At 41.8% G+C, this 13,359-nt stretch overlaps 1 protein-coding gene across 6 annotated transcripts in view; it reads left to right on the top strand.

The window, feature by feature from the left end:
* Positions 1-264: 264 nt before the first annotated feature.
* The window catches only part of LOC146204594 (deubiquitinase OTUD6B-like), a 50,493-nt gene continuing 37,398 nt past the window's right edge, over positions 265-13,359 (top strand). For 2 of the 6 annotated variants that reach the window (XM_084589281.1, XM_084589279.1), the window contains exon 1: positions 311-972. In XM_084589281.1, the coding sequence (XP_084445407.1) occupies positions 894-972 (79 nt within the window). In that variant the 5' untranslated portion in view covers positions 311-893. Of the gene's footprint in view, positions 973-1,472; positions 11,510-13,359 lie in introns of those variants that run through there. The other 4 variants (XM_084589282.1, XM_084589283.1, XM_084589278.1 and 1 more) reach the window with 3 other exon arrangements.

The raw sequence follows: 13,359 nt of genomic DNA, 5'->3' as shown, positions 1-13,359 counted from the left end.
CTTGGCCGGGCCACGCTGACGGCTCAAACTGTGAGAAAAAAGCGACGTCAGCTTCTTCTATGTTGTTTCTTTCCTCCATGAGTACAATCAAAAAGTTAGGTGAAATTAACGTCACGAAGTGACGTAGCTTACCATGAGTTGGCTGCATCATGCGCCCTCCTCATTGTAGGGATCCAGCTAGCCTTGGTAGTACTTGGCAGCCGCCTTGGCAAGCCGTTGGCTTCGGTAGCTTCGGTAGCTTCGGCTAGATTTCGGCCGTTTAGGCGCACAACGATTGGTCGCTTCGCGTCGTGATTAGTACGTCATTTTTACGTCAGTTTGTCAGAAAAATGGCGGAATGTTAAGAGGCCTCGACGATTATCTCAGCGAAGCCGGTTGGCTAATTAGTAATAACTAGCAGCGCCTGTCGGTGCTTGCAACGCTGCTCATGATGACTTAAGCCATGGCTCGCTGACCAAAATACCCCACAGTAGCAAGCTAAAGGTGCTGAGCTAATGGGTGCCGCGGCCAAGCTTTGCGATGACGGTCGAACCGCTGTAGTCGATCCGCATATGGCATAGACGGCGCCAACGGCGCTCAACGGCTCAACTACGCCGTGCCGCAAAGGCCGAAGAGTTTCGGGGGGCAGCAGTCGCCACGCTGAGCAGATGTAGGTACTCTGTAATCGCCGATTGGCGTAACAACAGAGTTGCTGCTGGCGGTACCAACCCGCACCGTTCATGCGCCGTTGAAGTTGCCGTGTAGCCAAATGCAGTTAGGGAGCAGGATAACGCAAAAGGAGGGGCTGCGGGCATTGCCTTTGCGAGGTGTCTAGATCGTGACACAGCAACCGCCCTCGCCTTGGTCAAGTGGTTCGCATCACCGGAGTGCGCCCGGCTTCACCGCACGGAACGATGGCGGATAGTGGTCAAGTACGACTCTCACAGGATGAGCTTCTGCAAGCGCACAAGAAAGAGCGGAAAGAGCTGCAGGGTGAGTGAAATTGCCATTGACTTGTTTTCTCGCAACTTTCGAGCAGCGGAGATATTTGCACTGAAGCTGCCGAGCTTTGATTCGCGGTATTTTTTTTATTATTATTATTTTATTAACCTCCGCGTGTATCTCAGCTTGCAGTCTTTTCACTCCGTTAACACATTGTCATTGCCGTTATGCGGGTCCGAATCGCAGGCACACAATTTTAGTAACCTGGAAACGGGTCTCGCAAGCAGCGCGACTTGTTCACACCTCGCAATGCAAAACGACAGGTTTCATGCGAGGGAGAGCTTGAAAACTTGAGAGAGAGAGGAAAATATAAAATTGGATTTCCTTGGAACCCCTAGAGTTAATGCTTTGTATGTAAGACTGCACTTGTGTTTTGCGTAAGCATGTGCTTTGTTGCTGTGCAAGTTTCGGTTCGACGCTGTGGTTAGTAGCTCTCTTCCTACCCTGATTACCTCTCTCTCTTTTTTTTCAATTTCTCCCTTTCCCATTAGGCGCGGTCAGATGCCGGCAGTACCACCTCAGCTTGCAGCAGTTCGAGGTCTGCTTCAAGAGACTCCAATCTATTCCATTCCCTGCGAACAACATTGTCTCACTGCACCTTCATGAGTTTCTTGCTAGCTGTGCTCATAAGCATGGCATATCAGAGGACATTTTACTTCTCTGCCTTGTTACCACCACATCTCATCTCATGAGCATCTCATCAACAAAAATTCACCTGTCTTCCACGAGGCAAGAAAGCCCAGTGCTGTGGTCCTGTGCCTTGGTCCCAAGGGCACACAGTTGCCATAACTTTATCTGGACTTTGCAAAAACTTCTTTGTGACTTGCACTCTCAGCAGCCGTCCAAGGACATCACAGCGAAGCCTGTAGTAGTGGATGAAGCATCATCAAGTAGCCTGAACGGGTTGCTGACCCGGGCTGGAGCTGTTCTAGGTGCACACGCCTCCTTTGAGCAAGTGAAATCTGTTTTCACTGCTGTCGGAAAAGGAAAGTTTGAAAGACTTGCCTTGGGTGTGCCAGTGTTATGGTGTCCTATTACATCAGAGGGCCCTTTCATGAGCGAAGTACATCTTAATCTTTGCTGCATCACGGAGCCATCCAATTTCCATTCTGTGCTGTCTTCAAGGTTTCTTGACAGCTATGATTTCCAGGAATGCATGTGGCCAAATGTCCTTTTTGCTTGTGCTTATGAAAGGTCTCTGGATCTTGTCAATCATCATGAACAGATTCCAGATACAGAAGTGGACGTGTTGAAAGTACTCTTTTCGTCTATTGCAGAAGCACATCGCTTATCTGTGCAGTACAGGTTTGCAGAGGAGGCAGCATGCGTAGTTCCACAGCTCATGTCCAAGTTTAAGCAGTTGTCTTTGAGTTGGAATTGCGAGGTGGCACTGTTCAAGACAGCCATCAGTCAGATTTTTCGGCTTGCTGCAGCGCTTTATGTTTTGGATGGTTGTCTTAGCAAAGAAATTCAACCTGAAAAAAGGGAGTATGAGATTCCTGTTGCACACATTTGGGAAGCACATGATATTGTGATGCACTCTTTGCGGATTAAAGCGGAGCTTCTAGATTGTCCACTTCAGGATGAGTTGTTCCGTACAGTAGAAAATCGGACAAGTCTTCAGAGTGGCAGCTTCCAACATTGTGCCAATGGAACTGTGACCAACGTCAGTGTTTCCAAAGTTTTTTGTGCTGCTCCTGAAGTGCAAGTGCAATCCAACCATGAACAACTTCCAGTGCCTGTTGCAATTCCGCGTGAACTTTCTGTGTCTATTGTTCAGCCACCAGTGCGAGAGAATGAGCCCAGTTGTTTGCAGCTGTCATTACTACCAGAACCACAAGAGTCCTACATTTCATTCAGCTCTGTTATACCAGATTCAAAAGAGGAGTTTGTGAACAAGTTTCACTACAAAATTCGACGACTGCTAATAAGTGGGAAATCTTTGCTCACACCGACATTGGTAGCACAGATGAAGTATGTGTCAGTGACTGATCCGAATGTACCAGGAAAGCCACGCTACCCTACTCAAGTCGCTGCACTTTTTCTTGAGCGAGTTGCAGCCCTTGGCTTTGGCACAATGCTGACACGACATGATAGCCACTCTAAAAAGCTACTTTTTCGCAAAACAGACTATCACCAGCTTGGTCCAGCACAATTGAAACTTCTGCAAGATCTCCGTATAACCAGAGAACAGTATTCTCAGGGCTCTCAGCGACCACGTGCAGCTGTATATTGGGAAACTGGTTCAAATGTGCCCATCCGCGTGCCACATTTGCCACCTGGTCCTTCACAAAGTCTTCCTGTCAAGCAAGAGGTCATTGACATAAACTATTAGAAAAAGGCATAGTCTTTATATGCCATTTCTTAATGTGATGTGTTAATATTCTGTCTATACCATATTTTCAAGGAAGCTTGCTACTAATTCTTAAAGAAATAGGCTTTTTGAAATATGAAGACAACTTCTTGGACATCAGAAAATGGAAATGTTAACTGGTAATCTGGTTAACATACTAAATTAGTTGACTTATTTTTTAATTAACTTTTTAGCTGTGACAGACATTTAGTTGCAATTGGAGATTGGTTGCCGGCCGTTAGTAATGTCACAAAAGTTCTTAGAACTTTGAAGTTGCGATTACCCTCAGTGCTCTGGCTTAAAAAGTTTTAGCTTTCTCATGCTAGAAGGCACGTGCTTTAAAAAAACCCACACTGTAAGCACCGTCCGCAGCGCCATTAATCAATGACCGAAGTGCTATGTCACCAGCTTATTAGTTAACATTAGTTCCATGTTTTGAGATCTTTGCCAACAGTGGAGCATCTGTCTTTACTTCTCAAAAAGCCCATATTTAAAAAATTACCAGTGGGTTTACTTGAAACACGGGGTACAATAGCAGAGTGACTTCTTTTGCGAAGCGAAAGGTGTAGCATAAAGTTTTTGAGAGCTATGCAGTGAAATGCTTAACTTTTGAACATCACCAACCTCTCAGGTTCAAGTCTTCTGCACATTCTTGAGAAGGCTTGCTTTGTATTGTGTTTGTTTTCAGTACTTAAGGCTTTATTGCTGTATCACATTTAAGGTGTTTTTTTGCTAGGGTGTTGTATAAGTGTTGTGCCTTCAGTTGCCCTTTAAGTGTTCCACCATTTTATTGTAAGAAGCCGTTAACAAAATCCTGATTGCAGTTTAAATGACTCCTCTGGTATACTCCCGCACAACTTTACTGTGCAGTAAAGGCTATGCAGGAAAGGGAAGGAGATGGGCAATGTTATGTGGAGTGTGTTATTTGTTGCTGAGGTGCACAGGGGTGAAGGAGGGCAAGTTCGAGAGACTGTGTGCAATAGCTAGTGCCAAGGTAGGCTGTGGCACAAGTGCGGAGGCACATAAAGGTGTTCAGGAGTATAGTGTGTCCAAAAATGTAGCAATTAAGCAAAATTGTCCATATGGCTAGGAGAGCTGAATTTACACACCAGTGGTAGGACTAAAATGAAATTATGTATTCAGGATGACCGGTTGAAGAGTATCAAATGAGAAAGATCCCTTCTGTAAGAGTGGTGAAGTTACCATTTGAGAGCTCAGTGGCTGGGGGGATGACAATGAAACCCATTTGTACTGCTGTTGCTTTTCAGGACTTCTCTGTTTCAAGGATAGCAGGGTACTACTATTCATGTTAGAGATCTGCATGGCTGACATAGGTTTAATTCCATCTTGTAGGGGCTAGCGTTGTGAATTCTTAATGTGGGGGGCCCATGTCACTGCACTATAAGCTCCATCTTGATATGGCTTTAATGTTACCAAAATTTTAGTGTGTAACCGAGTTGCATTGTATTACATAGTATCACTGAAAATTTGCATGCTGCCAGTGAATAGGAATAAAGGTCATGGGTTCAATCATGGCCATGGTGGGGTACTTTGATGGAGATGAAGTACAAAAATGCACGTGTTGTGCAATGTACACATTAAAGAATCCCAGCTCGTTTCATTCTAATCTCTCCACCACAGTGTCCTTCATAGTATCTGTATTGCTTTGGGACATTCAGCTGTGCAATTTACAATTCGCAGGTGAATAATATATCTCAGAGTAAGCAGTTTTTGCTTTATTGACATGAAATCAGTTTGTTGTGCTGTTGCCAGGATACCAGAGGGTGATAAAAGGGCTGCATTAAGTCTGAGGCATTGTGTTTAATCAGGGATGTCCATTATTGTATTATTGGTTTTGATTTTGAGTCCAGAGATGTAATCATTTTGACTGCATCTCAACATTTACACCTTCAGTCACTGCCACTTTCACAACGTCTTGAATAATTATTTCATTTACATTTGTTTAGGGCTAAAGCACCTTCTTTAAGGTGTGCCATATAAAAATAAAATTGAGAGTGAGCTAAGGCTTATTGCTTGGCCTTTAACAGTAGAGGCATTAGCAGTGTTAGCTGTGTTATGTCTGTATTGTAAACATACTGACAGCTGAAACTACCTCCTAGAATAGAATAAACAGTTCTAGTATTTAGTTGCTTTGTCGTCGGTGTATTGGGCTTGCAATGTTTATACAGATTAAATGGTGATATTGTGCTTGCTGATCTACAGATGTATAGGTACAGATGCAGGCAGCAGTAAACCGAGCACGCTGTGTTATTGCAATGCTACTTGTGCATTGTAAAGCAAGAATTCAGAGGTGCAGTTGTCAAATGCTGGATATTGTCTTTGATGTGGGACATTTCATCCTCTCTTGTCTTTCTTTGACCCTCGTCTCAGCACTGTTATTCCCTTCAGTAGTCTTGATTGCTGCCTAATTAATACAATTGATTAGTGGTGTGTGCTCCATTTACATGTGCCTGCACCTGTACAAACTCTCATCAAAGATGGCATGGGACCCAGTACCTCTAACCAAAGCATAAAGAGAGAGAGGGATCTTAAGCAGGCCAGGCAGATATGTCCTTATCTGCTAGAACTTTTTATAGGCAAGCGTCTTTAGGAAGTGTTGAGATTGCTAGTAACCATGTGTCTGTCCAACTGTAAGATGCAATTATACAAGAATTGGGTCTTTAGTTTTAGTTTGGTCACTGGCAATTAATATGATACAAACCCCATATTTATATTCCTTCATTCTTAGTTGGGAATAATTGGTGTGGTTTATGTTTCAACATAAAGGGTTGACTCTAACACACATTATGCAGCTGGTAAAGCGTCACTTTCTCACACAACTTATAGCTTGTAAAAATTGGTTACAGTGAATTCTCTTCATTTGTGTTTTATTATGAGTGGATAATATATTGATGTAGCAGTGAGTGTGGGGAATTCACATTTGATGCCTTTACCGTCTGGTGCACTTCTCGGCGTGCAATATCTTAAGCATGTGCCCCTTTAGGATATTGACAGTTCCCAGAGTGCTGATTTCATTTTGTCCGAGGCTGTGTGTTAGCATGCAGCAACCCATTTTTGTTACTATTGGATCCAGCATGTATGTCGCAGTGATGCATAACGTTGTGTTCATTGCCTCATTTCAATTGCCCCTTTAGGCACTTGAAGTAAGTAATGAAAAATAATCACCAGAGTGCCACATATTCTTGTACTTGGGAAAACAGTAATAAGTATTTTCTGATCAGCACTGGTGAAATAAGTGGCAGCTTTAAACACCAAGACCCATAACGTGCATGGTACATTGAAGAACTGAAATTGATTTTTTTCCCATGGGTTTCTCACCTTGCGGCCTGAACAGATTTTTTTTTGTTTTAAGAGTCTTGTGTTTTTTGCCTGTGTGCTGTCTTTGTTTTGCTCTCCCTTGCAGCAGTGTCTTGAGCTTAAGAGCATATAACTTATTGATAGTGTTTTATTTTTACTTGTGTAGCTTTCAAAGGTTTGATGCTATGACATATATTTGTTTTGTTCAGTACATGTGTAACTATGATTCTCTATTCTTGATTTGCCATGTTTCTGTCACCTCAGAGACACCTCAAGAGTGTTGCTGATTTTTCACTCATTCATTATGGATGTGCTGTTTTTTTACTCATTCAGCTGGATTGCTTATTTGTTTTAGCAGCCAAAAGGTGGTCATGTAGAGAACATAAGGTGTTTTTATGCAGTGTATCTGTTGACAGCATTGAAAATAAAGCTGTAGTTATGTGGCAAGACTGTAGTCATGATGCAAGGAAGGATTGCATTGTATGGTATAAGTCTTATAGTATAAGACCACATAAACATGATTGATAAGTTTTATAGATAGCAATTATGTCATTTTTACCAAGAGCAGCGCTTTCGTAAGTAAAGAATGTGAATGTCAGAGGCATGTTGTAGTGCCGTAGATGAATTACAGTAACAGTTAAGTTATTTGCAATCTTAGCTGGCCGTCCACTGCTCTCATGTATTGTGCTACATGCACAAGTGCTATCAAGATGCTTTTTGCTGGTTTGTGCATAAAACTGTATGTAGCAACTTTAGAAACACATTGCACTTTATTGGGCTTTTCTGATTTTGTGGTTTGAGCTGCTTCATTTTTGCTTGACATGGTGAATTGGCCACTTTCACTAGGATGTCAGTTCAAATATTGAAATGTCTCCTTTTACCATTCAGAAAAGCACATAATGCAAGTCATTTGCTGAGATGAAGCTTCATTATGGATGTGCTGTTTTTTTACTCATTCAGCTGGATTGCTTATTTGTTTTAGCAGCCAAAAGGTGGTCATGTAGAGAACATAAGGTGTTTTTATGCAGTGTATCTGTTGACAGCATTGAAAATAAAGCTGTAGTTATGTGGCAAGACTGTAGTCATGATGCAAGGAAGGATTGCATTGTATGGTATAAGTCTTATAGTATAAGACCACATAAACATGATTGATAAGTTTTATAGATAGCAAGTATGTCATTTTTACCAAGAGCAGCGCTTTCGTAAGTAAAGAATGTGAATGTCAGAGGCATGTTGTGGTGCCGTAGATGAATTACAGTAACAGTTAAGTTATTTGCAATCTTAGCTGGCCGTCCACTGCTCTCATGTATTGTGCTACATGCACAAGTGCTATCAAGATGCTTTTTGCTGGTTTGTGCATAAAACTGTACGTAGCAACTTTAGAAACGCATTGCACTTTATTGAGCTTTTCTGATTTTGTGATTTGAGCTGCTTCATTTTTGCTTGACATGGTGAATTGGCCACTTTCACTAGGATGTCAGTTCCAAATATTGAAATGTCTCCTTTTACCATTCAGAAAAGCACATAATGCAAGTCATTTGCTGAGATGAAGCTGCAGTCCAGAGCCGATTCCTTCGTCACTTGATGTGCTTGCTGTTTTGCGCTCCTGAACTTGAGGCATGTAGAGCACATGCCTCGAGTCAGTGCATTTAGGCTAGCAGGCAGTTGTCTCGAGTTGTCATGAAAGTATGCCTTGTGCTCCTCTTTCTGAATTTGAGGTTTTGTTGGCTCTGCATTCTGCCACTTGCAGGCTGCTGTCACGTGCAGTAACTCCAGTGGCGAAAACTGTTTTTCTCAGTATGGCCCAGACCACCCAGCTTCTCCACGTGTGAATTTCATCATTGGTCACAGAAAGGATTCTCCAGAAAGGATTCAATTTTACAGAAACTTTTTTTTTGCAGAAACTGCATTGCCACCACTGGGGTTGTTTATTTCCTCACCACAGTGTTGCACATAATAATAAATGTGCCAGGTCTTCCAGCCTCCAGTAAAGCACATTGCCATAGCTTTTTGGCATTGTATATCATTTAAGAATAGCTTCTCGATATTATAGCTGAATATTGAATCTATTCAAAGTAAGTTTGATGACTGGACTTTTAAAAATCTGTAACACAGGCCAAGACCTTGACTTAATGAGAAATGCAACCCTATCTGGTTATGTGCTTTTTCTTACGGCTTAAGGTGACATTGCTATTTATACGAAAAGTAATCACGAATATAATTTGACAGCTGCCTTTTCTGTTATGACTGTCGAGTATAATTTGCTGTCAGTTTTTGTGATGTGTAAGCCATCATGGTGGAATATTGATCATTTTCTAAAAATCTGATAGTTACCTTGACCTTTGCAGTGTTGAAAAGTGTCCCTTCATTAATGTCGAAATTGGCCCCCCAAAAAATCAAAATCTCATGGAGTCTCAATGCACTATGATTTGCAACAAACAATACCTGCATATAGGTTTTAAACCTAATCATGGCACCCATTAAACTTGTGTGTAGTAATTCTAGTATTCTTGGTCTCTTCATTGTGGGCATATTTCTCGCATATCCGATTCTTAGTGTTTGCTGTGCAATATTTGCTTCTGTGCCTCATTCTTCAGCTGCTTGTTGGTGTAGTGCTTTCGTACCAATGTGTTATCTAAAGTTTATCCTCTTCTAATTTTGTAGGTGGAACTAACTGGGGGCTGATTTTTGATTCGTTGTCGCCAACTCGAGATTCTTGAGAAAACTCCAGGTTTATCCGCCGCTGGAGGAGCGATTCGCGTGGAGTTTGCTTTCTGAAACGAAAAACAGGCCTCGAGGGCCGCTTGGAGTAGAAGTTTGAGTGAAGGCGTGTTTGTGAATACGGCGGGAGTGCCGTGACTTTTCTTAAACATGTTAATGCCTATCTGTGACGAATGTTTTCCTTTGAAAAAATTAAAATTTTGGTTATTATGTCCATGTTAAAATGATCGCCCTTAGCAATAAGCTTTTAAAAAATTCATGAACCTGCGAAGCCGCTGACCTAGCTGCACTAAAAGTATATCACAGTAATGCTAGTGTGAATTAAGAAGGATGAAACGGGATGCCAAAAGCGCTTACTTGAAAACAGTAAAGGTGATCCCTGGCAGTTTCGGGGATTATTGACAATGGGTTTTTTGATAAATGTAGAGCTACATATTTAGGGGTCCTTATCTGACCAGCCCATGCCTGGTTCTTTTACTTGCGACGTCAGCAAATTTTCTCACATTTCACCCCAACAAGCGGTCGTGATGCAGCCCTTAGCAAAATGGCTAACACTGAAACTGAATCTGTTGCCTTTATTCAACAGATTCTGAAGTGTTTTCAGTTGTAATAAATCTTAGATGCATTCACTCTCACTTGTGAGGGCCTTCATATAAGCCCAATCAAATCTGTGGTCAAGGTTATTGTGCTGTCAGGTGCATTTTTTTCTGCCACTTCTCCAAAAGAATGAAAGTTGCTAAGGTGACCATTGCTTTTAAGGCGGGTTTTAAGGCGGGTGATAAGAATTATTTAACTACCAACCAATTTTCATTTTACCATTCCTTGCAAAAGCTTTAGAATTCCCAACATCTCCACCAAGTTGTTATAGGGGTGGGTTTATTATTTATAGAATAGATGGAGAATGCATGGAAACAAGGAACGGTCCGAGTCAGGCTAGTCACAGTCCTAGTTCTCACGCTTTCGCCTCATCCTTCTCTACCGCATGTGTAGCATTGCGCGGTGTACTGTAATTGGCGTAACACTTGTCCCCAGGTTAGACACGGCTTGTCCTCAAGCGAGTCATGCTGCATGAGCGAGCTGCATCTTCCGTGAGCAGTGATTCGTCAAGGTCACTTTAGCGATAACATAGGTTACGCCACTCAGCCAACTTAGAACAATAGAGAGTTCTGAGTATTACAAGAACTTTTGATACAGTCCATGGCATCGTAATGCCGAAGCTGAATGAAATCTCCCGGTTCATAAGTGACTGCAGCATGAGCTGCATCATATCGGACCTTTATAGGGCCTTAGGAGGCAGTGGTTCACAAATGATCAAGACGGCATGCTTCTTCAACGAGACAGATATGTTGTGACATGGATGGGTCACTGTGCACAAAGAAAGGAAGAATTGTGCCCAGGTGATAAGCGTACATAGGGGAAGGAAAAAAAAAAGAGAATAGCTAGTCACTTTATGCTTAGCTGTGTTGTAGGCGTACATCGCAAATAGCAGGACAGCACCCCAGTTCTTGTGATCTGACGGTGTATACATCACCATCATATTGATGAAAAGTACAGTGAGGTGCCCTGTAAGGCCATTTTTCTGTGGATGGTAAGGAATAGAATGACAGTATCTGGAGCCACAAAGCCGGAGTTCTTCCGTAATATCTGCAGTGAACTGTCGACCGCAGTTACCGATGATCACGCTGGGTGCGCTGTGGTTAAGGACGATGTGGTGCAGCAAAAAGTTTGGCACTTTAATTGCTTTACCAGAAACGAGCGCAGCTGTCTCCACCTATTGGGTCATGTAATCAACGTTCCTTGCAAATGCCTTAGAAAAAGTTATGATTAAAAATAAGAACATCTTTAACACTGTTAACTGTCAGTTAGGATTTCATAAAGGATGGTCCACAGTATATGCTCTGTTATTGCAAAAAGATTATTTTAGAAGGTGTTAAATACAAAGATTTAACTCTAGGTATATTAGTTTACTTTATTAAGGTGTTTGACCTCCACCCCCTTGCTTTGTAAACTGGAAAGGCATGGTACCCGCGGCTCAATGGAAGTCTATCTGAATTAAAGCTTATCCAATGTTGTGTTCCCAAGATAGCACCTTCTAGGTCCATTTCTTCTCAGTGTTTGTGATGATGACATAGTTCATATTGCTTCCAATATTAAGTGTATTTTTTATATTGATGATACTAATTTCTTTAATCTGCTCAACTGATGAATTATGAAGCAGAGGAGAAACATTGTTCTTCAGTATCTAATCTGTTGATCCAGATAAAATGGACTGGTTGTTAATATACTAGGAAACCTAAAGCAGATTTCTTGTGACCATTCAGTTTCAAAGTTGCTTTGTCAGCACTGCATTTACTTGGTAACAATACAATATAAATTGTTGACAGCTTTAAATCATTAGGCATCATCTGTAATGCACGCTTGAAAGGGACAGATATAAAATATTTTAAAAATTATCACATCTGTTGGCATCTTTTCCTGATGTTCAGAATTTCCTCTGAATTTGAAGCTAATCATGTGATATTCCAGTCATATCTCGGCTACTGTTGTTTGGTCTGGGCTACAACATCTCAAGCACAAAAATTAATAATTTGTTAATACTTTGAAATAGAGGTATTAGATTAATTGCAGGGACTGGCTACACAGCTCATCCACACAATTTTTTTGCTTCAGTACAAGCTTATTTGCATCAATTTCCTCTTTGAATACTGGCTGCTACTACATTACCTCAGGTTCTCTCCTGCAGCAGCTGAATTTGTCATGTCCCTCACTAAATTGAAATTCAAGGAGGAATACATTTTCACCTGATGCACTGATAAGTGGATACTGCCATGTATACAAATGATGGCAAACGAGAGCTACAATTCTCAGTTGCTTACTTGTGAAACAGTTAAACCACAAAAGAAAAACAATGTGTTTGCGCTGCCTGTTCGGACTTTGAAACTACATTTTATGTATGGAACCGAGTAGCTTGAAGCTCTGGTATATGCTGACAATATTTCCACATTGATCATTTCTGTAATAATCTTTGTTATGCAAGCAGTTAGCATCCTTATGTTGCGTGCTGCCCGGCGTGCTGCTTTTCTTGTATTGCTTCTGTAGTGGGTCCCAGAGACTTTTAAGTTACTTGCCTGTAAGATTAAGTGTGCAGTCCATCCCCTTTCAAATGGAAACTAGAGCTCATTCACTCATTAGCAGTGCGAGGTGTATCAGTACTGGATCATATGAACGATCAATTGAGCTGATCCTACACCTTTCGCACTTAACGCTTCTCTGTGCTTTTATGCCAGTGTTTGTCTCAACAATTTACATTCTCATAGCTGTTTACCAGTAGTATTTAAGCTTTCATTCCATTATTTCAAGTTTGATTGTTCTTTTAACAAACTAGGTACTGGCTTTGAACATTGATGCTCAATGTTTTGCATGAAGCGTAGGTGTTCGGAGTGTCTGTGATATTAGAAAGCTACCACTGATGCTGATTAAGGGGGGACATGGCTCTTTGCAGGGCCGAAAATCGGTCTTAAAATCGGATTTTCGATTTCTTCATTTTCGCAGTCCTGAGATGTTTCGGCAGCTATGTGCAAAATTTGGTTGAAAAATACCACCTATTTCGCATGTTACAGTGTTCCAAAGTTGTGAATGTGAACGCTTGGCCCTTTAAATTGAGGTCAAATCGCACCGAGTTTTGATCGGCTGCAAATTGAGAAATACACGCTCCACCGGCGTCATTTTAGTCTGGTCCGAAAGATCGTGATTCAGGCTATTCCCATGTCACGATTGGCATCCGTGTGTGAACACCCAAAGCGAAAAACAAAGGGACAAAATTGCGAGAAGCACTCACTGCTATTGGGCTCTGAAGGCATGTGACCCAAACGACCACTTTTGGTTGGCTGCCGGCATCGACTTCTTGCAGCCTGGCGCCATTTTGAATAGGCCTAGCTCGTTTAGCGACGCTCTGTCGGCGTGACCACAGCGTAAAATACAGAAAA

Source organism: Amblyomma maculatum, chromosome 1, assembly GCF_055883805.1.
Source record: "Amblyomma maculatum isolate TAMU_Amacu chromosome 1, ASM5588380v1, whole genome shotgun sequence".
NCBI lineage: Eukaryota > Metazoa > Arthropoda > Arachnida > Ixodida > Ixodidae > Amblyomma > Amblyomma maculatum.
The sequence above is the reverse complement of the archived record's forward strand: the minus strand, read 5'-3'. Positions and strand labels throughout refer to the sequence as shown.